The sequence below is a fragment of the Alexandromys fortis genome, unplaced genomic scaffold, assembly GCF_014885135.2.
Source record: "Alexandromys fortis isolate MF-2015 unplaced genomic scaffold, M_Fortis_MF-2015_v1.1 scaffold_132, whole genome shotgun sequence".
Lineage (NCBI taxonomy): Eukaryota > Metazoa > Chordata > Mammalia > Rodentia > Cricetidae > Alexandromys > Alexandromys fortis.
The window spans coordinates 1,335,446-1,361,642 of NW_026068055.1; the positions used below are offsets into that span (position 1 = coordinate 1,335,446).

At 39.1% G+C, this 26,197-nt stretch overlaps 1 protein-coding gene across 3 annotated transcripts in view; it reads left to right on the forward strand.

Annotated features, from left to right (window-relative positions):
- The window catches only part of Vcan (versican), a 98,342-nt gene that overhangs the window by 6,006 nt on the left and 66,139 nt on the right, over positions 1-26,197 (forward strand). For all 3 annotated transcript variants that reach the window (XM_050119851.1, XM_050119852.1, XM_050119853.1), the window contains exons 2-5: positions 4,850-4,924; positions 10,486-10,860; positions 14,027-14,201; positions 14,281-14,408. In XM_050119851.1, the coding sequence (XP_049975808.1) occupies positions 4,855-4,924; positions 10,486-10,860; positions 14,027-14,201; positions 14,281-14,408 (748 nt within the window). In that variant the 5' untranslated portion in view covers positions 4,850-4,854. The remainder of the gene's footprint in view (positions 1-4,849; positions 4,925-10,485; positions 10,861-14,026; positions 14,202-14,280; positions 14,409-26,197) is intronic.

Here is a 26,197-nt window from a genome sequence, read left to right on the forward strand (position 1 = left end):
TTTTTTTTTTTAATTTGCCAGCAAAGGGTATTGACAAGTGTGTCCCTTTCACCTGGAACTTCTACTTTTGCATGTTATGCCCATAACAGTAGGAATATCACTTAAGATAGATGCATAGGATTTTTTTTTTTTTGCAGTGTTTTATTGATGGATTGGTCTGTTGTAGGACAGGGCCTGGGTAGGTAACAAGGCAAGTCTGGGATTTCTTCTGGACCCCAACTTCCTTTGCCTTTTCAATCCTCCTGCTTCATCCAGACTGCCAGTGCTGAATTACAGGTATTCCCTACTACATATAGACTGAAGCAAATTTTTTGGTATTTCAAGACAGGGTTTCTCTGTGTAACAGCCCTGGCTGTCCTGGAGCTTGATCTGTAGACCAGGCTGTTCTCGAACTCACAGAGATCTGCTTGTCTTTGCCTCCCAATAGCTTGTATTAAAGGTGTGAGTGATCACGCCTGACTTGAAGCATTTTTTTTTTAATAGTTGAAGCTTTGAAACATCCTAAGAATTCATCCCAAGGAACTTGCTGAGCAAACATTTCTACTATACCATGGAAAATTGTATTTTTTGATTGGAAATGTGTTTTTAATAGAAGAGAATAAAAGGGGACAGTGTAGGGAGAATTATTTAGTGACATGAAGTAAGTATATAGTCATCATTTTAAAACAATCGGTTACTGAACATCCTAGGTATTGTAGAACTAGAAGTGAAGAAAATATTAAAGGTATTCTCTTAAGGTTTCTGTGTTGGTTAAAAGAGGAAGATAATTCACAAATACATAAGAAAAGCAATGTCATGTGTTAGAGTGAGAACAGGCATGGCAGAGATGGAGGAATGAAAGCAGAGTCCCTAGCAGGGAACAGAGTGCTAAGGGACATCAGTAAAAAGCTTAACTGAGTCTAGGTCCAGGAATCTAGGTATCGGCTATGACAGATTCCTGTGGTACAGTCAATACTGGGAAGTACAAACCAGGAGCATCTCTTGGAGAGTCTTCCTGAGATAATGCACTACTAAGCACTATAGTATAATATGTAATGCTTAGTATATCTAATTTGTAACTGAGGTATCCAAGACAACCAGTGGTCCAGAACAACTCTTTGGCAGGATGGTAGATGGAACCATTGTGTCTTTGTCCTTAGGTTACCTTCGCTCATCTAGGCTTTCCTAAGAAGGAGGGAGAATACTAACTCTCTGATTAATAGAGCCCTGGCAGTCTATTCCTGGTGTGCGGTGCCCCTCTTCTCTGCAAACATTTCGCAGGGATACAAGTTCCGTTGACCTTGTCTTTTGTTTCCCAGGCAACTAAACAGCTGCAGTCAGCTGGACCTTGAGGGTTCGATGGCTTTTTTCCTATTTTTGACTTTACTGAAGTATATGGCTAAATATAGAGACTACTAGCGGGCTTATCTCCTCAGTATTTCCATGTACAGAGATTTGTTATCACTGACAGACCACACTTACGAGACAGACAGACAGATGCTGGAGCAGAAGAACAGAAATGGGAGTTGGAGGCATGCTAGAAACAGAGTCAGTTTTCTCATTCGTTAGGCTCAGATGCAGAAGAAATGTGGTAGACCTTATTTAGAGACACATGTGTAGGTCTCACAAAACTGAAAAAGAAAAAAAGGGAAATACATGTTCACTTATGCCGATGATGGGACAATAGATATACAGATCTGAGGCACCCCAAATCAGGAACGACTCTCAGACATAGTCACCAAAGCCATGGCTGATCATCCTTCAGTTTGAGTGTGGCAAATGTGCTGACAGGGGCAGGTAGGAGTGGAGATAGAGAAGAGGCTAGCTGGAGCACCCGTGACCTCCAGCACAAAACTCAAGGTGGGAGGCCGCTGTGTGCTTATTGCTGGTGACCGAGCAATCAGAATATGGACCTCAGAATACGGATCTTCTGGTTCATTTTCCACTGCGTTGGAGATCTGGGATTTAGTTTGAGAGCTCTCATATTTGTTTTGGAGAAATTTATTCAAGCACATTTTTGTAATTTAATACCAGTGCATCCCAAACGTGTTTCACATCTATGTTTTTAATGCACTGAATTTATTCTTTAAATTTAGTTTTAATAATAGTCTCTGGGCAGGTGGGAAGACTTGCTGTAGATATGAAGAGAGATTTTTCTCTTTAATTTAGAAAAAATACAGACCTGTTTATAAAGATTAAGGTTGGTATATAAAGAGTTAGGTTTTTTGGCATTTGTCCTGGGCAGGAAGTAAGAATGTGGAGGCTATGTTCTAGAGTCAAACTCATCATTTTCTCTTGGTTTTATAAGATTTGACTGTCTGAATATTGATGTGTCCAATATTTTATTAGGTATTATTGATATTCAGCTAGACAGTTTAATATGTGTTTCAAATCCCCATTAGTCCTACATATACACTTATTTTCATAAGGAGTGCTGGTTCTTCAAAGTGGAAATATTGACTAAACATTTGGTCTACTAACCCTCTTCAAGGGGTATTGAGCCTAGAACTATAGAATATTGTGGGAGTTAGTAAGTAGCTCTGTGGATATAAAACATATTTTGTTACATTTATGTGTTATTTATGGGTATTTGGGTATTTGCAAATGTTCCACAGTGAGCATGTAGAACTCAGAGAACAACTTGAAAGAGTCAGTTCTCTCTGACCAAGTAGTTCCTAGGGATCAAATTCAGGTCATCAGACTCCATAGCAGGTGCCTTTACCCACTGAGCAACCGCCCTGGCCAGAAAAATATATTTCAAAGTAATGATTAAAGCCAACGTAAGTGATGGCAGTGTATTATAAACATAAAGTGATCCAAAGTAAGACTTAGGGCTTCAAATCTTTTATTATTAGTGACCTGAAGCAAGAATTAGAGCATCTACAGAAAGCTTGAGTTACTGATTTTAATAATAATCACTGAGTACTGACTATGTTAGAGATGAACAGCATATTTTATTTGCAATATTTTCGGGTCTTGCAATCATTTCTATAGTGCATATTAATTTTCAAACTTGGAAAGTAAATAAAGAAGTAAACTTTAGAGAGGCATAACTATTTCCTTATAATCTGAGAATTTAAGTAGAAAATTCAGAATTTGAATTTAAGACACTTTAACAGTAGAGTTCAAACATTAAGAAATACTTTATAAAGATGTCCTAAAAACTAAAACAGGAACAGACTAATTTTTCTTTAAAGAAACAAAGTATTATTTAGAAATAGGATTAAAAGAAGGCTTTCTATCTGGATTAAATTAATATTCAGGGATTGCATATATTTATATTTAATATGATTTTATGACATAAATGCTCATCTTGCCTGTGAAATTAATATCTCTTATTTCTCAAACACTGTCAGCCCATCAAGACACAGGTAAAGCCATAAACCCACAAGCTAAGCATTTCACAGTTTCATTTAGTTTGGTTGTAGTGTTTTAAGATTTATGAAACAAGATCAAATGCAGAATATTATTAAAGAAAAATAAGTAGCTCTCACAGAATATCAAAATATATTTGGGCACAAACTGGACTTGGAATCTTTCATCATTTACTTATTTCAGTCCAGGTTTCCTACGTAATACAGACTTTCTTTTTTAAGGAAGGCAAAGGGAGTTCAATTGGGTACCAACTTACATATGAGCCAGTGAAGATATCTTTGGCTGTACGGAACAAAGTGTTCTTGAATATATTCAAACAGTAATATGTCTATGAGTCTAAGACTATAACAAAAAGCTTAGACAATCATCTTACGCACACAGAAAGAGGTTTATTTTGCTCTCCAGATTTGGAAGATGAAGTGCATGATTGATTGGCCCTGGGTGAGGGCCCGTGGCCGGGTAGCATGTCATGCCCCGGAGCGTGTGGTGGAATAGGCTGCTCATATGATGCCAATGGGAAAGCAAACAGAGAGGAAGATAGCCACAGCCCACATTCCCTTTGAGGACACCACATTGACGACCTGAGAACGCCCACTAGGTACCATCTCTGGAAGTTTCTCCAACTCCAGCAAAGCCATGTTCAGGCCCAAACTTCCCAAATATGGGTCTTTGAAAGATACTTAAATGGAGACACTAACAAACCCTCAGCCCAGGCCGGTTTCTGTAAATCCAGACTTGGAAGGGCCCATTTTGTGACTCCGATTGCAAAACGTCTTTCCCAAAGCGTACAGTAAATTAGTAGCTAAGCCAAGGTCAGTGTTTTCTGACTTTCAGTGAAGGATATCTCCTTTCATTGTTTACTCTTGAGACTCGAAGGCTGTGGGGAGTGTTTTAAAACTGGTTACTTTTGTCATTAGCAGCTCTTTGGGGTACATTTATTTTGTTTGTTCAGCCACCTATACAGTGAATGCTGTTTGTGCTTCAGCTATAACACAGACCTTCTGAAGGCCTTAATCTGGCTGGTGAAGCGTCTGCCGGAGCCACCGGTGGGTTCGTTCTCACACTGGGTGCTTGGGCTTGCAGCACCTCCTTTCCATCACCTTCATCATTTTCTCATTCTGTCCACACTCACGTTCCTCATTCTCATTAGATTCTGAGGGTTCCTTATCCTCTTCGAGCCAGCTCTTCACTTTATTTACAGAGACTGTTATTTCTAGCGTTCTTCCTGTGCCCTCCTAGCTGTGGCCATCACATGTAAACCCAGCGTTATAAGTCCCCTCATTAGGGCTTGGAATTATTTTGGTAACTATTGTCTCAAGTGTGACTCAAATATTACTTACAATGCTGTGATATTGCCTATGACAAGCCCCCTGTTTTTACAGTCCACAGAGAACTGCCTCTTTCATTGCACCCAGTTCCTTATTAACATGTGATTTTCGGCCAGCCACCACCATAAATACTTGTGATATAATTTGTTTTTTTTTTTCATTTCTAGGCAAGATGTTGATAAATATGAAAAGCGTCTTATGGATGTGTTCAGCCTTATTAATAACCCATGCACTACCTAAAGGTAAGTAGAATAACTTGTTCTTTATTAAGATGTGAAAAAGCAGTGGGAAATGGAATTATAAGATGGAGACACTACAGCTAAGAATCACTTTTAAAAAAATCTATGCATTGCTTATGATCTGTAGGTGAAGTATTACTGGATGTCACATATATCAGTAAACCAAACAGACCAAAATAACAAACTCTTGTGAGTGAAACTTTTGGTAACCTATAGCCCATTTGGTTTGTATGTTTGTTTTTCTGTTTTGTTTTGTTTTTTTGAGACAGTCTCTCATTAGGTAGTCCAGCTAGCCTCAGACTCATGGGTCTCCTACTCAAGCCTTACAAATGATAGGTTACTAATATGTGTTACCATGTCTGGCCTCCAAAGTTGAACCGTGTAAAAAGACTCTTTTACTGTAGAGAATATTTAAAATTCTAATTTCTTCTGGACTGCTTTTCTTTAAAAAAAAGTCTTTAAACTTTCTTATACCAAAAAAAAAAAAATTAAATTTGGGAGTCTAGAATTTTAAGTTAGCAAAATTAAAAGATGTTGCCAGCAAATATTTGTAGCCCTCTCCCTTTGTCTTTGTCTATGAAAAGGTAAGTGGCCAGTGAGCACACATGGCACTGTCTTTCCTAGCTTTCACTTTCATAGCTATTCAACGAGGACCCTATAATTCTAACTTTAGTTTCTAGTGTAGCCAAGGAGACACCAGGAAGAACTGGAAGGGCCCATGGTGAGCTTCACTGACGTCTTCTGCTTTGTGGACTCTGCACACCCTGCTGCTACTTCTGCACACCCATGCTCCAGACATTCTGAAATAATTTGCCTGGCCACAAACTTGTCTTTCCTCCTTCTCACATGTGACTCCTTTTGTTTGACACTTCCTCTGTGGGGTTTTTTAAGTTCTATTTTAATTTATTCTTCAGGACTGAAGGCTTCCTCATCTTTGTTCACTTATCCATCCATCCACCCATTCACCCATCCATTTAGCCATCAATCAATCCATCCATTCATCCATTCACCAATCCATCCTTCTATCGTCTGTCAATATTTTTTAATTCCTTCTTTGTATCAGGTATTATTCTAAGTGTCCACAGATATATCAGTTAGAAAAATAAACTCGTTCAAGTAGCAGGAAAGTCACTCTTGTTGGACAGTAGTGATCAAAAGAAAAGAGGGAGATATAAGCAGAGAGATAAGCAGAGATCAGCTTACATAAATAGAAGCAGCGTTAGTCACGTAGACAGGATTCACTGTGAGCTGGAAGCTATTTTAAGTGCTTAACATTGATTAACCAAAACATCCATTACCCGTGTGCTATAAAGAGGAAACTGAAGCACCAAGCAGAACAATTGCTTTCCACATCCAGTAAGGGTCAGAGGGAGGGAATGGGGAAGGGAAGCATAAGGCACAGCCCTCACATTGTCTTACACTTCTCATCTGTCTGGGGCCGTGCAAGCTTTTTAGAAGACCAGATTTTATTTTGTGTACGCTAACACGCACTAAAGGTTTTCAGTCCACAAAGGACATGTAGCATCAAGTTCTTTAAGTCTTATGCTGTTGTTCTGTTAAGATTTGATTATAGGAGAACAGAGATGGTGGCAAGGAGTTAATTTTGGATGATTATTGTGGTGGGTTGGACATGAAACCATAACTTACTTCAGGTGGTGGGTATGAGGATGAGGAGTCTAGACTCCAGTATCTGTTAATACCCCCAAAACCATCTTCTTAGAAGTTTCCAAAGAGTAGATAAAGAGACCAGAGAGGAAAGAATAACAGTACCTAGTAAAGACAGGGAGTGTCAAGAGGATGGGGAAAAGTTTGGGTTGGCTAATAGTGGAAGAAGAAACAAAGACATCCCTCATTTGAAATAAAGATTCACAATGAACACAAAACAATGCATGGTGTATTTCCTTCAAATAATTAGAAAACATTAAAGCAAACAATATCACTCAGTTATTCCATTTGAGGCTCCATCTTTTATAATACACATAGTCAATGTTTCTCTAAAATGAGGGAAATTTAGTTCTTTCCTATGAGAGGCAGAAGTAAAAAGTATTCAAATTTAAGATGCAAATAAAGCCAGTTTCCTTGTTCACAGTGGGCTAGGCAGCAGTAACTTGCTGAGGGGAAGCAGGGATTTTCTTGTCTACTCTAGTTGGTCATAGGATTCTTAAGGTTGATTGTTCACATTAACGAACACCAACCATGTCACACTGACTCGTTGGCTTTAGCACTCTGCTTTAACAATACCTATTACATCAGAAACCATCTTAATTACTGATCATACCTGCTTATTTTAATGTCCCTCTAATAATACAAAACAGAATGCAGAGTTGTGAGATCATGAATTGAACAAGAACATACTAAATCCCAATATTCTCAATCTGATATTTGTCTGGTGCCCCTTTCTCTGTCTGCACAGATGGAATTTACACCATTTTTTTTTTGCAGAGTCTATGCATAGCATGGGGAGTAATGGATCATTCATAACACAATGCGTAGTTCTCCTTTACTGTACTTATATAGACTCCAAACCTTCTGTGAGAGCAGTAATCACTGGTTTTGTCCGGATACATTTTTTACTAGATTCAGACAAGTTCCTGCAGGTAGCAGATTCTTTAAACATGCATACTTTATCTACATGATCCTACAGAGTGCTAAGATAACTCTTAAATATTTAGATGTGATTAACTTGGTTTTTGTGACCTGGTAAATTAAGACCCGTGTCTTAGTACTCAAAAGTACTAACAACACATCTTTTGGTTAATCTTATTCTGAAGATTAGAGTCTATGTAAGAGTGTATTCATTTCAGAGGGAAGGTTTTAATATTTGTGTGTTTATGAATGGCCAGAACAGTCTGTAGCCCTCGGACACCATCTTTTGTTTCAATATACCCTTCATTATAGCAGGAGTGATTAAATCATGTCCATATTTCAGGAAGTTCTCTACTTGATAGCTTGGCTGAATCCTATGTCTTCCCCTATTCTTTTATAATTGTGAAAGCAATTGTAATTTAGAAATAGATATTGAGGAATTAGATATCATCTATCCTACACTGTTATAAAATCGCTCCTCTTTCTATTAAAAACAAACCTTAGCATTTGTGGTAATACAACTATATTTTATTAGTGTTAGCTGATTCTTTAGGATGGAAAGTGTGAACTTGTAGAATATTCAGTAAGTGTAAATTAGATTTTTAGGTACAGAATTTGCAAGTCTCAGAATCCCCATGCTTGATAGATTAGCAAGCAAATAAAACAGAAATGCTGGCATCCCTTTACTTCATTCTATAGTAAAGGAATGTGAATGAGTAGGGGTCACTTTTAGCATGTCTCCCACAGACTTTATAAATGTGTAGAAGAGATCATGAGATCACTCAACGTCTCTCTGTTCTGGCAGTGAGTAAAGCAGGTGTCTCGAGAGTGAGACAAAGTGAAGACTGCTGTGGGAATGAATCTAGGGACAGGGGAGGAAGTTAATAAATACTAGTGCTAAAAATGGCTTGGTTAGATATAACAAGATACACATTCTGTCTCGGGTGTGTTGGGGGCTTGCCACTTCCTCCCAGGGGACATCATCACCAAGGAATCTGGCTCGTTTCAAAGGGTGAACTTTAAATTAGAGGTTTTATTTGTTTAGCAATGTAAATGAGATTGTTACCTTACCTTGCAAAATAAAAAACCTCAGTAATGTTTTAAAGAATAACTTAGTGCAGCCAATAACTCGCTTCATTTTTAACTAATTTTGTTAAATCATGTGATCGAGCTACATATGTAGATTAACAGAATCATGAGCTAGTCTTAAAAGTAACAGTCACTGCAATTTTGGAATATGTGAGTGATTCCTATCATAAATACACCAGACATTATATATTAATCATATTTTTGGGAGGAGGAAACAGAGTGTCCTTGTGCAGCCCAGAAAAGCCTGGAATTTTCTTTGTAGCATAAACTGGTCTCCAGATAATGGAGAGTCACCTATCCTGACGCCTCAAGCCCTGGATTGCAAGCATGAGTCACCGTGCCAACTTTAGTCCCACCATCTTTAAAGCTGCATTTTTGTCTTTGGCAATAGAATTTCCTTTTTTTTTTTTTTCTTAAAGAGAGTAATATCTTCCTATAATTTTGAAAATGACCCAACTGGCTGAAAAGGGTTCAATGAGTTATATCATTGCTGATGCATGTCTACTTGGGGACACATATTTCTCTGTCACTGGCACAATGTAACAACAACAACATTTCAGTAATTAGAAGTCACAGCGTCACTTGATTTGGAGGCAATCCTTTACTTTCGGCCAGCATTTCATGTAGCTAGCATTGCTTGCAAGAACACTAAGTTTTCTTTTTCCTTTCTAACTCCTGGTTTAGCCTTGTTAGTGAAGGCTGGGAAATGGCAGGAGGGCTGGGGTGAGAGGGATGGAGTCCAGGAAGGGAGAAAGGATGTTTTCTTTTGTAGGCAGTGGTGTTAAATTGTAACCAGTGCACCCTTTGTCAATAAATGTTTAAGAGCTTAAACAGAAATAAGTATGTTAGGCCCGCTAGGTGAACAGAAGCTGGTTTTCCGGCCCAGGCATAATGAAAGGCGGTGTTTGTCTGCAAAGTGGTCGCAGCTGAAGTTGTCATTATGAGGAGGCCTTTGGCTGAAACCAGGGCCCAAATAGGGCTCTTCAGAACTTAGACTTGCCTTCACTCCCGGCTCATGAAGTGCTCTTTCAAACTCTTCTTTCCGTTTTATTTTTCTTTTCACTAAGGTAATGTGGTAGTTACCTTAAAGGAGTCTCATCTCTGACCTGTTAAAAAGTAACAAGTTCAGACGGGCCTTGAAACTTTGCCTGCCTCAATTGCCGGGCTAAAGAAGGCTCTTAAAATATGAGCCTTGCTCTTTCTCTAGTCTTCTCAAGGACTGTTTCAAATTCTTACTTTGTCTTTTAATGTTAATTTTTTAAATTTTATTTTCCCAAAGTAATATATATGGCATTTTTCTTAAATGATTTTTTTTCTCTCTGATCTATAAACATAAGTTTTCCCCTTTAGCTGTTTATCTTAATACTAGTCTAGATTTTTTTTTTTTTTTTGAGAGAAAGGGTGGAAAGGGAAGGAGAAGGGTAAGAAGTAATGTTTTTCATTGTGGTCTAAACTAAACTGTATCTTAGAGCAATGCCCCTGCCTCTGCCCCATTCTTCTGAGTGCTACGACTGATAGGCACAAACACCCAGCATCTCAGTTTGTTCTAGTCTCTCAGTCTATGGTACCGATTCTAGCCTGCCCTGCTCTTTTCTACCATTAATTGTTTGCTTGTTCTTCCCCTTTTATTTCCATGTTAAATACAGAGTAACAAATGCTTTCAAACAAGCTCTATATTTCAGTGTACAAAGAGAACTCCATTAATCTCTATCACTGTTATAATGCTTTATGGAAGTCCCGTGCCATTTTCTTTATATAAATCATTCTCGGTTCTCTACACACTCAGGACGGAATGACTCTCTCTGGCTGTTGCCTTTCCAGTCACGCGTTCAACGGACGCAGCTTCAGCCTTTCAGGAATACTGATCTGATATTTTGTCTTTGCTCTAGTGAAAACGGAAACCAGTCCACCTGTTAAAGGCTCTCTCTCCGGAAGAGTGACCCTACCTTGTCATTTTCCCACTCTGCCTACCCTACCGCCCAATTACAACACGAGTGAGTTTCTCAGAATCAAATGGTCTAAGATGGAAGTGGACAAAAACGGAAAAGACATAAAGGAGACTACTGTCCTGGTGGCCCAAGATGGGAATATCAAGATTGGTCAGGACTACAAAGGACGGGTGTCAGTGCTTACACATCCTGAGGATGTGGGCGATGCCTCCCTCACCATGGTCAAACTCCGTGCTAGTGATGCCGGTGTCTACCGCTGTGACGTCATGTACGGCATTGAAGACACTCAGGATTCCGTGTCACTGGCTGTGAATGGTAAGGCTTTCAGATTTGTAAGAAAGGTTGTTGTGCAATACTCAGGAAAGCATTGTGGGCCAGTACTCAAACATATCTCTTGTTCAGCATATGAAAAAGAAGAAACCCAAACTTAGTTAAGAATAGGTAACTTTTTGTGAAGCAACTATATTGATTGAGACTAGTACTGTATACTAGAAGTAATGAAAACCTCAAGATAAAGTATATAGTTCTTAAATCATTATTTTAGTGCTAAGACCTACTAGTGAAAGGCTATTCTACATTTTAAGTTTTATGTTGTATATATGTTGTCTTAGTTACTTTTCTGTTGCCATGATAAAATACCTCAGCCAAGGCAACTTATAAAAGACAATGTTTAGTTTAGGACTGATGGTTACAAAGGGCGATGACCATGATGGCAATAATCATGTGGCAACAGACCATAAAGCATGGTGTTGGAATATAGCTGGGAGCTTACGTCCTTACCTTTATGCAAGAAAAAGAGAACTAACCTGTGGGCTTTTGAAAGTCAAAGTCCTCCCCCAAAGACACACGTTCTCCAACAGGGCCACCCCTCCTAGTTCTTCTCAAACATTCCTACCAAATGGGGACCAAGTATTGAAATGTATGAACCTCTAGGGAAATTCTCATTCCAAGTATCACATATGTATAGACATACATATATAGATAAAAGAATTTTCCCTTTTTTTTTTCTGTGAATTCTCTTAGTGTGATTTTTGGAGCTACTGGAGACCAAACCCAAGGTCTTGTGCATGCTAGTCAAGTGTTCTCTCACTGAACTATAACCTCAGCCTCCTTACTTTCATTATAAACATGTTCATGTAAGTTGGCTCAGGAGAAAGATACTTGTGTCCAAGCCCGACAAGCTCAGTTTGATTCCTAGAATCCACGTGGTAGAAGGACACACATTTACCCATGCCTTCATGAATGTACACACAGACACACTGAGTGAAAAAAAAGCCTTTGAGTCCAATTTCAAGAAGTATCATTTAAAAGTTTCATTGAAAAACTAACCATGATTTATATCATAATGTCTTCCAAAGGCAATTAATATTTGAATTTGCAGTTCATTCCGAGCAAGAAATCAGAGTGAAAGAATATAACTTTAACACTAGTTGCTATCCATTAGGTTTGTAATGACTCATTTTACCTTCACCCCCCCCCCTTTTAATGATGGTTTATATGCCACTTGAGCTTAAGTTAGAAGACAAAGCAAAGAGAAATTGCTTTAATTGGGCACACACATAATACCGCAGCTCTTGGAACCAGAATGTGTTGGCAAGTTATTAAGCAAAACTCTAATACCCAGACATGATGGGACAGATTTTCTTCCAACTCTCAATTTCCCTATAAAATATTTACCTTTCAGAAATACATAAAAGGAGCTTTCTAAAAACTCTTTATTGTTTAGCCAAAAAGAAATGGTTTGAATTTCAGGGCAACAAACAAATTTACTGAGCATCCTTTATCATTAAGCTCATCTGTTTCCTGATATCTTTGGATCCACTCAATCCCTGAGATCTTCTTATCCCTGAGTTCCCCGTCATTAATTTCAGTTTGTCTAAGACTGTCTCTTCATATACATGTATATGCATAAAACATATTGCATACATTCACTATTTAAAATTCTCAGACTTTCATAGCTTCTTATATTTTTTCTCATCATTAAAGACTTAACAAAGGATTTGCCTCTTGCTGCTCACAAACAATGAACATCCTCCACCTAATCTTCTTAGCCCCAAGCTGTCTTCAGGTTAGTCTAGCAATTGCAGACACTTACCTTACATATGGATTGATGATCCCTGCCTTTGGCAAGACCCCCTGCTCTTTTCCCTCTTAGTACCAGTATTCAGCACAGGTGGGAGATTTATAATTCCCCAAATTACTTGGAACTTTCACCATTATAAACTAATTTAAACCCATTCAAGTTCTTACTTAATGCTTAAAAGTTACTTTAGGATGTTTCTCACGCTTACTAGATACAGGGTGTGTATGTAGAAAGGCCACATGAAGGTAGACTGGCATTTGGTGACATTTTGAGACATGAAAGATGAAAAACAGGAAAAAGAATGCTCCTTGCCAGTCAGTCCATCTCTGAGTTGCTATGTAGCTCCCTTTGTGTGGGTACTGATAACAGGCTTATCTGCATGATGCCTATTTTATTCTTCCTCAGTTCTTTTGCTGGCTTGTCTTGAGACAGAGACACAATATAAAGAATAACATGAGAGAGACACTCTGATAGCCAGTCTGACTGTGGAAGACAGATCTGTCAACCCCAGGAAATGACTAGGAGTCAAAGGAGAGCAGCAGATAGCTTGGAAACCACAATTCATTTTAAACAACAAAAAGTGGTCTTGAATACTATGATATGATAGAAATTCACTTCTAAAAGCTGGTTGCTCCAATCTGTCCTTTGTGGTGACTTCCCTGGAATATTATTTTGATGATTCATATTTCCCCCAGTTAAATATGGATAGCATGTTGAATTGTGAAGAAAGGACTGACAATTCCACCCCTTAGCTGCTCTTTCTTCAGTTCTTTGACAGCCATTTGAAACCTGGAGCACAGTTTCTACCTACTTCCTAAGCAATACTTAAAATACAACAAAGCGGAACCTGAGACAAACATGCCTTGCTTCTACCTGGGGAGTGTGAAGAACTTTATTTCAGGCCTCTGTTGGCATGAAAATTGTAGACTTGCCTCCGTCATAGCAGACACAAAACTAATACGAGCTAGACAGCGGATGTGGCGTATATCCAGACAGTAGACAGTGCACTATAATCTACCCAACTTTCAGATCAAATAAATATTAGATCACTGGATAAGACAGGAGATTACGGTTCAGAGAATTGAAGTAGTCTGTGATGAGGAAGCAAACGAAGACTGAAATAGGTATTGTCACGCGTATAGCCAGGTGCTTTCTCTGCCTTACCACACTGTCTGTGAAAACAAATGTCACCATGCTGCATGATTTAAGGATGTAGCATGAGGAGCAGTGCCCCTAGATAGGTGGCATTTTAAATGCCTTCATTCTACAAGAGTTTTGCATCGTAAAATAATTAACTATGATAATGTTATTAATCGGTATATTACTTCATTCTGAAATTTTGCACACTACAATGGGGATTTGAACACTAAAACAGTCTATGGTTTGCTGTCTTTGCAGGAGTTGTGTTTCACTACAGGGCAGCGACCAGTAGATATACACTGAACTTTGCAAGTGCTCAGCAGGCTTGTCTGGACATTGGGGCAGTCATAGCCACACCAGAGCAGCTCTTTGCTGCCTATGAAGATGGATTTGAGCAGTGTGATGCAGGGTGGCTCTCTGATCAAACTGTTAGGTAAGAGGCCTGGGCCTAAAAGCTTTTCAGTATTAATATGCCAGGGACAGGGCCTCTCACCTCTCCTTTGCTTTCCTAGATATCCCATACGGGCTCCCAGAGAAGGCTGTTATGGAGACATGATGGGGAAGGAAGGGGTCAGGACCTACGGATTCCGCTCTCCCCAAGAAACCTACGACGTGTACTGCTATGTGGACCATCTGGATGGTAAGACATTTAGCTATCTAGAGCTTCCTATGAACGTAAGAGAAAACTAGACAAGAGCATGGAGCAAGTCTCCAGGCTTGTTTGCATTCCACACGGCAGCATTTTATTTCGATGCCTGTATGATTTTGTGATAAGATAAGCCAAAATTACAGTGGGAAGGTTAGGAGGGCGGTGTAAATGGTTATGCAGGATAGAAATATCTTGGCCAATGGCAGGCTCTTCCCAGTCATGCTGCCTTTTTAGAGCATTCAGAATAGAAAACTGGTAGGTTGGCACCTATTGGTGTGAGAGGCAGGTAGAAACCCTGTAGTGACAAGCTGCTGTGACTCCAAGTGAAGATAAACACAACTCCCAACTGTGGTAAACACTATCAACCCACAAATGAGGTGGTGTCAGATTTCTTCTCCAGTCTCCTTTGTCACATGGAGTTTTCAGAGAAGTCATTCTTCTAACCAATCCACACATTCAAAATGACATAAAAAACACCTACTGTTGTAAGTAGCCTGCTAACTGCCAGGGACCTGAAATTCAAGGTAGATAAAACCTTTTCTTTCGAAGATGGCAGAATCTGGTTGATTTTAGCTCCGTCGTTTCTCTCTGCCTGAGTAAAGAGTGTTTGAGGTTAGCAGTGAAAGTATCTAACGGGTTCTAAGCTGGTTTCCACAACAAAATAGGAGAGATGATGTTTACCACGTTAGAGGCTGTAGACCTGGGTGAATGGAGCTGATAAATGAGGCAGACTAAAGTCTCATGCGTTAGTCACCTTTATTCAGAGCATCAGACGTGTATACTCTGAGGTTTAAGAGGAGTCACATGAGTACAATCACAAGGACAGGCTGCACGTGGTGTGCCAGCTCCATGGGGCAATGCATGCTTTTCCATAGAGGCTCCTAAACAAGGAACCATAGCCAGTCGCAATGAATAATCTGAAGCAAGCACACTCCTATCCAGTACACATGGTAGGCACACAAAAACACGTAACAAGAACAGTTTCATGTTTTTAAAGAAACTGAAGTCTCAAGACTCTTGTTTTCTTGGAGTTTTCTCACAAGTTTCAGAATTCTTTACATACAACTCCATCCTTGGACTGTCTTCCAACAGGATTGAAATGAATTTTATTTGATAGTGACAGTTATCTTAGAAGCCCAGGTATATAAATAAATGATGTTAAATTGACTTAGCCTTGCAATTTTGACAAGTGTAAAACGAGGTTAGATGAGATAGTCCCTTCTAGCATTAAAATTCTGTGATTCCATTTGAGGTTTTTATTCGTTTGTTTGTTATTTTGAGTTTGGATGTTGTTGGCCAGGCAAGCCTCATACTCCTGGACTCAAAAGGTCATGCCATTTGACCTCTCGCATAGCTGGGGGTCAGGCGTGTGCCACTCTGCCAGGCTTTGACTCTACAATTCTGTTCACTGAATGAATGAGTAGTTACGAGATGTGAGCGCTAGGCTATAAACAGCTCCCATTTTCCTTACGCATTGATTAAATGTGCCTTGAAGGGTACATTAGCATTCTTCTTACACTGATTTTGATACCAGTAAGTATGTTTTCTAAGTAACAGATTTCAGTGCCAACACCTCCTGGTTTTGTACATGGGCAAAGGAAGACATAGATATTAGCCAAACTACTATTGATGCTTATAAAATTAGAACCTTTCTCTTCCTCTTATTTTAACTGATTAAAATATCTTTAAAATAGTTTTTAATAGCAGTTTTTTTTAATGGTTACTTGGAATACCTGGCTCCAGTAAATACATCTCCTACTGCAATCTCACTATGGTGGAAATTTGTATCATACTTTTAGATTAGAATAAAATTTCTCAGGACTTCAATGCATGTATCTGAGATGCTGCTAAGTCTGCATCAGAGCCAGAGGTAGTTTATGAAAGATATTTGTGAGATCCAATCGATTGGAAAGAACTCTATCAACTCTTACTGATATGGTGAACATTCAGGCACAAATCATAAGCCAAACTTCTTGATGGAAAGCCAGGTTTGTGTACTCAGGGATCCTTCTGTTGGTCTGTTCTCCAATGTCCCTCAAAGGAGCTGCCTGAGTTCTGCTTTTAAAGGTTGTAGACATTTTGAAAGTCTGGATGGTAGGAGTCTGCCAGGGATCTCTTAGCCACACTGGACCAGTTGGGAGTTGTCGCTCACCGTCTACCTGCAAGTGTCATTTCTGGTGTTCAGTAATTAGATTCTGTCAGAGAGTAGCTCTCTGTATATGTATGCAACTTACCATGAGGAAGGATTTGTTTATCTATCTATCTATCTATCTATCTATCTATCTATCTATCTATCTATCCATCCTCCCTCCCTTCCTCCCTCCCCCTCTTTCTTTCTTTCTTTCTTTCTTTCTTTCTTTCTTTCTTTCTTTCTTTCTTTCTTTCTTTCTTTCTTTCTTTCTTTCTTTCTTTCTTCTTCCCCAGGCTGTATAGACCGGTTTGGCCTCACACTCACAATCCTCTGCCTTAGTCTTCTTGGTGCTGAGCTCTCAGGCCCACTTTTGTTGTTCTCAACAGAAGTGCTTTTCTACCCCTGTCCTCATTCTTATTTCCAAGGCAGGTGTGCTATATAACGTTTGCTTCTGTCCCAGTGTAACCCAGCACGATTGTATAATGTTACTTGGGATAAATATTTCACACCTTTGATGACTACAGTCTTGTTGTGTGGAAATATAGCATGACAAAATCAACAGCCTTTGAACCACGTTGTTTTAGTAGATAAAAGTTGGAAGCTAGAGACCAGAATCAATACAAACAGTATGTCAAACACTTGTTAAAATCTGTGTCAACAGAGCAGCCAGGCTTTTGTTTCAGACATTTGATGATTCTGGGGACACCACTGTGTTTATAACAACCCTGCTGGGGAAGCCTTTTCTCCCTTGTGCATTGCACTTGGGAAATTGAAAAACTCTTTAGACACTGCTCTTTTCTCTCACTTTGAAACTGAAGTGGAATGACAGTTAAATAAACTTTTACGGCTGGTGATATAAGTGGAAGGCCACACTCATTCCCACAAAGTTTCTCCCATTCCTGTCTAAAAGTTCTGCCTGTTAGCTGAATTGAATTGACAAAAATTTGTGTAAAGAGTTGACAGCACAAAATTACTTCTGTTTTTTTTTTAAATTACTGTTCTAATAAAAGTTATCTGAAAGTGAGCCAGAATGCCCCCAAATTGGTGCATTCATAGATTTAATAATTTCTGCCCATATTTAGCTGTGTTCAGCAAAGCCAAGTATATGAGAGATGGTGAAGGCAGTTGAAGCTGTAGATACTGACACTAATTTTTCTTTAAATTTAGTTATCATGAAATGTTACATTAGCAGAACGTTAAGCATTTTTTGCTTTCGTAATTTAGAATGTCATATGTACATTGACATTTTTCTTAAAAGTTAACTAATTATATACATTATAACCAGTTTTCTGACTTTTCTAAGGTGGTATTTATAGCATAATTTGGAATATAATATTCTGTTTTACTTTGAAAAAACAGCTGAGAAAGCATAAAAGGACCTATATATCGGCTATGCCCACTGGTGAGCACTTCAACATTAGCTCGTGTTATTAAAAACTGTTCTAGAGTTTGTGTTTTATTAGATATGAGTTAGGACTAGAATAATGTTATTAAAAAATCAATGGGAACTAGGGCTTAAAATAGGAACATAGAAGTTAAGATTCATGAAATAATCATTATTATATGTAATCTTCATTTTCCTATCAACTGAATTTGGAAGATGTTGAGATGCCTTTAAAGTAGAACTGAAATGATAAAATGATTCAGAAAAATAGATAAAATTTTGAGACCCCAGAGGGCCTGGATTCGTGATGAGATTACATAAAGCTATTATAAATTGAGCATGTATTTAATATGTAGCCTACAAGGCATTATCACTTAGCAACATTAACTTGAAAAATGCCAGTTGTTGCTATTATCTGAGAGAATGGCTGAATAGACTCTCTGGCTTAATGCGGATGCCAACATGGTAAGAAACTAAACTGTACATTGTTGGCTCTGGAAAATGTTGAAACTCACAGTTCATATTATGATTCTATGAAATACATGCTACTTTTACTTTTTAACATCACTGTAAGTCGGATAGTCATAACACAAGCCATAGCCTACTAAGGACCAGCACTACTTAGGAAGGGTGAAAACCCTGTTGAAAGCAGCCTCAAGAGGAGGTTCCTTTCTTCAGCACTGGTACAACAAAAGTCGAGGTAGTCATGGTGCTATCTGCCTTTAGTCTCAGCATATAGATCTCTGTGAGTGTATGGCCAGTTTGGGCTACATTGTGAGTTCCAGGCCAAGCAGGAGTACATAGTGAGATCATTAAAAAAAATAAAATCAATAAATAAAGTATTTTTAGAGAAACTGCAATGTTGGAGGGAAGGTGGGCAGAAAATCCATCTACTAGCCTAGGCAGTATTGACATTTGATACCTGCTCTGAAAGGGAGTCATACCCATCACACTCTAGGGTAGGCTCCACTCCCAAGAGCAGCTGGACAACTCAAACTGTGCTCAATGAGGGTAGATGTGGGAAGAGCTGGGAGGGGAGTAAATGTGATTTAAAAACTACATTGTATGAAAGGTTTAAAGAATTAATAAAATATTATTTAAAAAGAAACACCTTGGTGCAGTTCTACCCCGCCATTTACTACTTGTCAGGTCATGGGCAAATTTGGCATCTTTTAAGCTTTAATGGTTACTTCTTTTGTGAAATTTAGGACAATTTAGAGTATTTACTTTTGAAGCATGGTACGGAGATTGAAAGAGATAGTAAGAGTTGCTTTTACTATGCTGTATGGTACCAGGTTAGTGATTAATAAAACATAGCTGCTGTATACTTGTGAAAATGAGAGGTTCTTTATTCCCACAGCAGACAGAGATGAAAAGCCTTTGAAGCCACACCTTCCTGTATTAGGCTATAAAGGAGGTGAAGTTTTCTAGGAATGAAGATTGTTAAATGTTGAAAAGTCTTTGGAAACTACGAAGTTTCATCCCTAGAGATTTTTTAAAAATAGATTTAATGTGAGGTGTTAAGAGTTCAGCACTATGTCAAAGGCAGCTGGAGTCTTGGCACTTTGAAGGATGGATGGATCAGCTTGAAACAGGGCACCGCGAATACAATCATTGTGAATGTAACTTAATACTGGAACATTGTTGAATACTTAAAAGAAAACACTGCAAATAAATGGTTTAATATTGTCCCCCTGAATCTGTTTAAAATAAATCTGCTCTGATTTGACATTATCTGCCCATGTCACAGCATTTGGGAGCATTCTGACTTCTACCTCTCCACAGATTCATGCACGCACAGACCCACGGCCGTGGTCTTGCCGCTTGAGGGTTGACATCTTTCTGAAGGTGTGCTGTGATTTAAAGTGTTTCTCTGCTGAAGCTGGCAGTGGGTTAGAAGGTTTGTGTGCCTCGCTGTAGCTATATGGCGAGAAGCAATCCCGAGATGAGAAGAGTGGGAACAATTAAAAAGAGAACAATTAAAAAGAGCACCCTGTTTCCGCTAATGTAAACGTTCCAGCTAAAAATACCTCAAACTTAAAACAAAATTACCCCCCTTTCAAGGAAAATATTTGTTTGGGTTTCTAACTCTAATACGTACTTGTCAGAAAACAGTTGGCTTTTGAAAGTGTTTTATTTTCTCTGCAGATGCATGGGGGTGTGACAAATGGGGTCAGAGAGCCTCCCTTTGTGGTTGACCCACTGAGTTCCCTTGCAAATGAATCAATCCTAGGCTTGCATCCCAACATGACTGACTGCCTCAGAGCTCCCTCTACTCATGGTAGAGACCTCTCTGTCCTACCTGCTCGTGGCCTGTGTTTTCTGTGCAGCCCCGCCTTTAGGTTTTGCCTCAGCTCCAGGAGCTTGGTGCCATTCTGGGCCTCAGGCTTTTCCAGAGGCTCCTGGTGTGCGGAGAGACCTTCCCTGAGGATTTTCTCTTTTATCTGTTGTCTCTTTCCTGAGTTCTGATCGGGCTCTAAACTTTATCATCAAGAAACCTTGAATGTATAGCCGTAATCACCCCTTAAAAATATTTACTTTCAGCTCTATCTCTTGCTAGTCTGTGAATTCTGGGAGAAGAAAACCCTACAAATTCATCCTTCTATGCCTAATATATCATTGTCACACAGTAGGTCCTCCATAGATTGAATAAATCAGCAAAATAGATAATTTAATTTCCTATTGTCCTCTATGTAAACTGGAATTTACATGCTCTGTGGGATGAATGAGGCACCAAAGTATTTTATAAAAACAAATGAATCCACAATGAAATGTTAATTTGTAGGTTTGCATGTCTGGCCCCAAACTTTTTCCTCATTTCACACTGTCTTATATAGGCAGAGACTGTTCGTTTGTTCCCAGCTGCCCAGATCTGAAATAATTACATAGAACTATATTATTTAAAACACTGCTTGGCCAATAGCTTATGCATATCTCTAACTAGTTCTTATATCTAAATCATAAATTAACCCATTTCTATTAATCTGTGTATCACCATGAGGTCGTGGCCTACCCGCAAGTTTCCAGCATCTGTCTTCTCTGGCAGCCTCAAGACTTCTCGTTGACTCCGCCTGCTTTCTCCTCTGTCTCTGCTTGGAATTTCAGTCTTGCTCTATTCTGTGCTACAATAGGCCCAAAGCAGCTTCTTTAGTAACCAGTGGTATTCACAGCATACAGAGGGGAATCCCATATCAGTCTTACTCAGTGTTCTATTGCTCTGAAGAAACCCCATGATCAAAAGAACTCTTCTAAAGGAAAACATTTACTTGGGGCTTGCTTACACTTTCAGAGGCTTAGTCCATTGTTATATCATGGCAGGAAGCAAGGCATGCAGGCAGAGGAACTGATTGTTCTACATCTGAATCCACAGACAGAGGAGAGAGAGAAACACCTGAGCCAGGCTTGAGTTTTTGGAACCCCAATTCCACCCCCAGTGTCACACTTCCTCCAACAACATCACTGCACCTGCTCCAAGGAGGCCATACCTCCTAATTCCTCACAAGTATTCCACTCCCTAATGACCACACATTCAAATACATGAGCCTAGGGGAGCCATTCCTGTTCAAAACATCACATACACTGGTATTTTCCATTTGTGCATCATTTTGTCACTCGCCTTTGGTTTTGTGGTTCACGAATGGGGTCTGTAACAGTTCTTCAGAAGATCTATTTTGTATCATAAGTGCAAATCCAAAACATTGACTATGCCATTCCCCTCCCAAGCATTGCACTTCATGTGTTTTTCCACAAGCACAGACTCTACCTGGTCATCACTGCCCCCACTACCTACTCAGACTTTGCCCTTTCTCTATTGTGACTCCGAGTGCATACCGAGCGCCTGACCCTCTGCAGACCTGGCACATGCTTCCCCTGCAATGGCGCACTGACTGCCGTAGAGAACACTCCCCAGATTACTGGTATTAAATAGCTTAGTGCTTCCAGAATTTCTTAATTGGCTCTTCTTGTTTACACTGGTATTTCTTTTCTTCAAATGTGACATTGCCAGTTTTATTTCTGGAAAAAAAAATATAACTCTCAGTTGAGAAAAGATAATAAGTTTCTGTGTTTTATTTCTGAGCCAACATCAAGGGATTGTTGTAGGCATGAACACACATGCCTTAGCCAAGAAAGTCGCGATAGAAATTGTAGATTTTTTTAAGTTACCTTTCTTTCTCTTTTTCTTTAAATTGTTGCTTATTACTTTGTATATTACTTGAAAATATTTTCTGAAGTCTGTGAGGTGTCATTTAGACTTTGACCATTTAAACTCGGACTCCTTTGAAGTTAAGTTTTTAATTTTAACCAAATCTAGTTCGTCTATTGCTGTTGTTCTTTTGGTGTCAACACTAAAAATATTGCCACATCGCAATCATAAAAACTTTCCACTGTGCTTCCTTCAAAGAATTCCATGACTTTTTGTTTATTGCTGTTTTTGGTTTTCGAGACAGAGTTGCTCTGTGAAATAGCCCTGGCTGTTCTGGAACTTACTTTGTAGATCAGGCTGTTCTCAAACTCACAGATATCTGCCTGCCGCTGTCTCCCAAATGCTGCTATTCAAAGGCGTGTACCACAATGCTCAGCTGAATTTCATGACTTTTTCATTTTCTTGCTTTTATTTTAATTCATTTTGAGTTTCTTTTTATATATAATATTTCCATTTAATGAGTTTTCCACCCTCTTGAAAACAAATCAAGCAAACATATATTTATTTGGGGGCTCTCAGTTCTACCATGTTGACCTACTTGCCCAAACATATCCCATTTATTGTTTTTTCTGTTGTGATTTTTGCTATAAAATCTCTTATAGCACAGGCTGGCCACAGCATTTCTGGGTAGTCAAGGCAGGCCTTGAACTGATCTTCCTCTCTCTGCCTCCAAGTTGAGGGTGTAGATGTAACACTTAATGCTTGGCTTATATTATGAATTGCCTTTGTTGCTATAGTTTTGTAGTTAAGTTTGAAATTGGAACATGTGAGGCCTCTTCTGTTTTTCTTTTCCAATGTAGTTGCTATTTGGAGTCTCTTGGGTTCCTAAATTAATTTTAGAGTCAGCTTGCCAATTTCTACAAGGACGTCAGCTAGGATTCAGTAGACATTAAGTCTCCAGAGCAAGCGGGAGGATTTTGCCATCATACCAATTCGAAGTCCATGGACATAGGATACTTTTCTTTGGGGGTGGTGGATAAATATTTGATTTCACGCAAGAAATCAAATTTTGTTTTCAGAGTATAAAATTTGCAAAAGTTTGTACAATTTATTCTTAGCATTATATTTTTTGATATGAATGTAAATAAATTTTTCTTAGTTTCTCTTTCTAATTATCTGCTTCAAGTGTTTAGCAATCAATTGATCTCCGTGTATTTGTCAGCATAACTGTACCCCATCTACCAGTGATAATTTATGTTTTTGTCTCAACATTAGCTTAGAACAAGTGGGAAATTCGGAAAGCTCCTATGTCCCTTTCCAGTGTCTTGACTCCCAAATGAGAACGACTGGCTCCTGATGCTGAGCTGGGTTCTGACCTTCAGTGAAGTCATTCTGCCAGCCCAGAGCCTTCCTGTCACTGTGTGCAGAAGGCTGGCTGTTCTGCAGGTCGTAAGACCCAATTTTAGTGGAACTGACACACATTGGCAGTGCACATAGATAGTGACTCTTTCAGGAATCAGTTAACATAGCTCATGTAAATCAGTTAACATACCGCAAGCAGGTATAGTTAATTGATTTGTGACTCATGGGATAATGAAAATTCATTTATTCATTTTATCTTAGTAGTGCATATAGGTGTATACATGCATTTGAGTCAAAATCTGACAGAAAGAGTAAAGGAGAAATCCTTTGAAAAAGTTTAAGTCAATACGTCAAAGTCAATGATTATGTTGACTTGCTGTTAACACCACTAGATCTGGCATATTTGGCAAGTGGTTTTGACTCATGGCTACTTAGATGTTCATCTTCTCTGGTTACTTCCTGTTCACTTACTTCAGCCAACAATAAGCTGCTCACATGTATGGTTTACCCAAATAACAAGGTTATGTGTACACATACATAGATACATACATACACACACATACATACATACACACAATAAATTTTATAGTGAAATTTAAAACAAAAGCAGGGATTTTGCTGGTTTACAGAACTGATAGTCACAACACCTAGTTGGGTATAACAGGACCAATTAGCATGTGTGAAAAAAAAAGAAGCTTAAAATTTTTGATGCCACCCAGAAAATTCCCTCATTCAGAAAACCATGGTGATGCTTCAGCTTTGATCACTGAGAGCAGCCATCAGCTTTCTTTAGTATCCCAGGATTGCTCTGGACTTAGCTTTCGAACAGTTCTGCTGTGTCTCCTGGGAAGAAGCGTTAACGTCTGAACACCAGGGATCACTTTTCAAGCTTTAATTCGTTTCATCATTGCTTTCGGGTTCAGTATGTGTCACCTTGTAGTCTGCCAAGAAGCGCCTTTTCCATCCAGCACTCCGAGCAGGGAAAAAGCACAGGCATGCTCCATTCCAAGGAGTCCTGCGGTGGCTACTGGTCAAACTAAAGGAATTTTCCTTAATATTTCTGATGATGGTAATTCCTATGATTAAGAAAGTTCTAGTTTGTGCAATGCCAGCAGATATTAAAATCTAAACAAAATTCCTTCTAGCTCTTTCTAGACCAGTGGTTCTCAAACTTCCTAATTCTGTGACCTTTTAAAACAGTTCCTTTTGTGGTGACCCCCCAACCATAAAAGGATTTTCATTGCTACTTCATAACTGTAATTCTGCTACTGTCCTGAATTGTAACGTAAAAATCTGACATACAGGATATCTCACATGAGACCCTTGAGAACCAGTGTTCTAGATCCTCCCTGGAGAGCTAATCAAAAGAAGAGTAGGTTAAAACGCTTTAAAAAATTCACTCGGCTGTTTTGAGAAAGCCACTCCCAGAACTTTGCAGTGGATTTCTTGGCAAAGTATAAAAAAATCACTGTTCAAGGAGGCAGCTGTCTGCTGCATCCAAGATTCCCTTGATTGCTCAGGAACACGTGCGTATGAGAGGCAATAGAGTAGAGTTGTCCTATTCTAGTAAAGTTTAAGTTTCCTCACCAAAGGCTGTGCCTGCCTCCTAAGTGCCCAAAGATGGTGCTGGGGTACAAACGTATGAATTTTCCTTATTTTCTGGTAGACATGCCTCTGTTGCATAAAAGAGGTGACTTCCTCTATTTGGTTTAAATTGCTGACTTAGATACGTGACTAATGAACCGTACCCTGGTCCTCTTCTTTACTCACTGTCCTTGATAGAACCATGGGAGGCAACTGGCTACATCCTTGGATTGCTGTCACCTGTTTTGGTTCTGTCTGGTAACCTGGTTCACTTTTTCAGTTCTTGTGAACAGGCTTCCTAGTATCAACCAGATTTTAAGATTTCTTCACTATGAATCACTTGTGAATTCTCTATTTCATTGAACTACGTGTCCTAAGCATGGGATAAAACCGGACTCTCTGATCATGGCGAACAATGAGGACTGATGAGAAGCCAAGGTCAATGGCAAGGGGTTTTGATCTTACTTCATGTTCCAGCTTGGTGGGAGCCTAGCCAGTTTGGATATTCACCTTCCTAGACATGGACGAAGGGGGGAGGACCTTGGACTTTCCACAGGGCAGGGAACCCTGACTGCTCTTTGGATTGGAGAGGGAGGAGAGGAGTGGGGGGAGGGGGAGAAGAGTGGGGGAAGGGGGAGGGAAATGGGAGGCTGGGAGGAGGCGGAAACTTTTTTTTCCTATTCTCAATAAAAAAAAATAAAATAAAAAAATATTTTTGCAAAAATAAAACAATTATATTTACAAAATACAGTCAATTCTGAACTTGAAAAAAAATTTCCAGAACATTTCAGGAGATGAACCCATTGACAAATGTCCTGCTTGAATATTCGGAGACAAAGCAGGTGTGGCTTTCCTTGTATAGGGAGTGTGGTGGCTCTGGGCTAAGCATTGACCATGATTGTAGAATACTAAAGCACAATAATACAGTTGTTTGAGGCAGGCTTTGTTATCATTAGGGCTTTGAGATGAGCGGAGGTAATGTTTTTACTAAAAATACTATGGTGTAGGAAGGCTTAGTTCCTTAATTTTGAAGCAGAGTTAAAGTTAATATGTTTTCTTTCCTTTTTCTTATTACTCCAAAATAACAACTATACCACAGAGGATGAGTGACTACATTTTATCTTTATGATTATTTTTTTCTATCCTTGCCTTAAAATAACCTCAAACAAACTTGT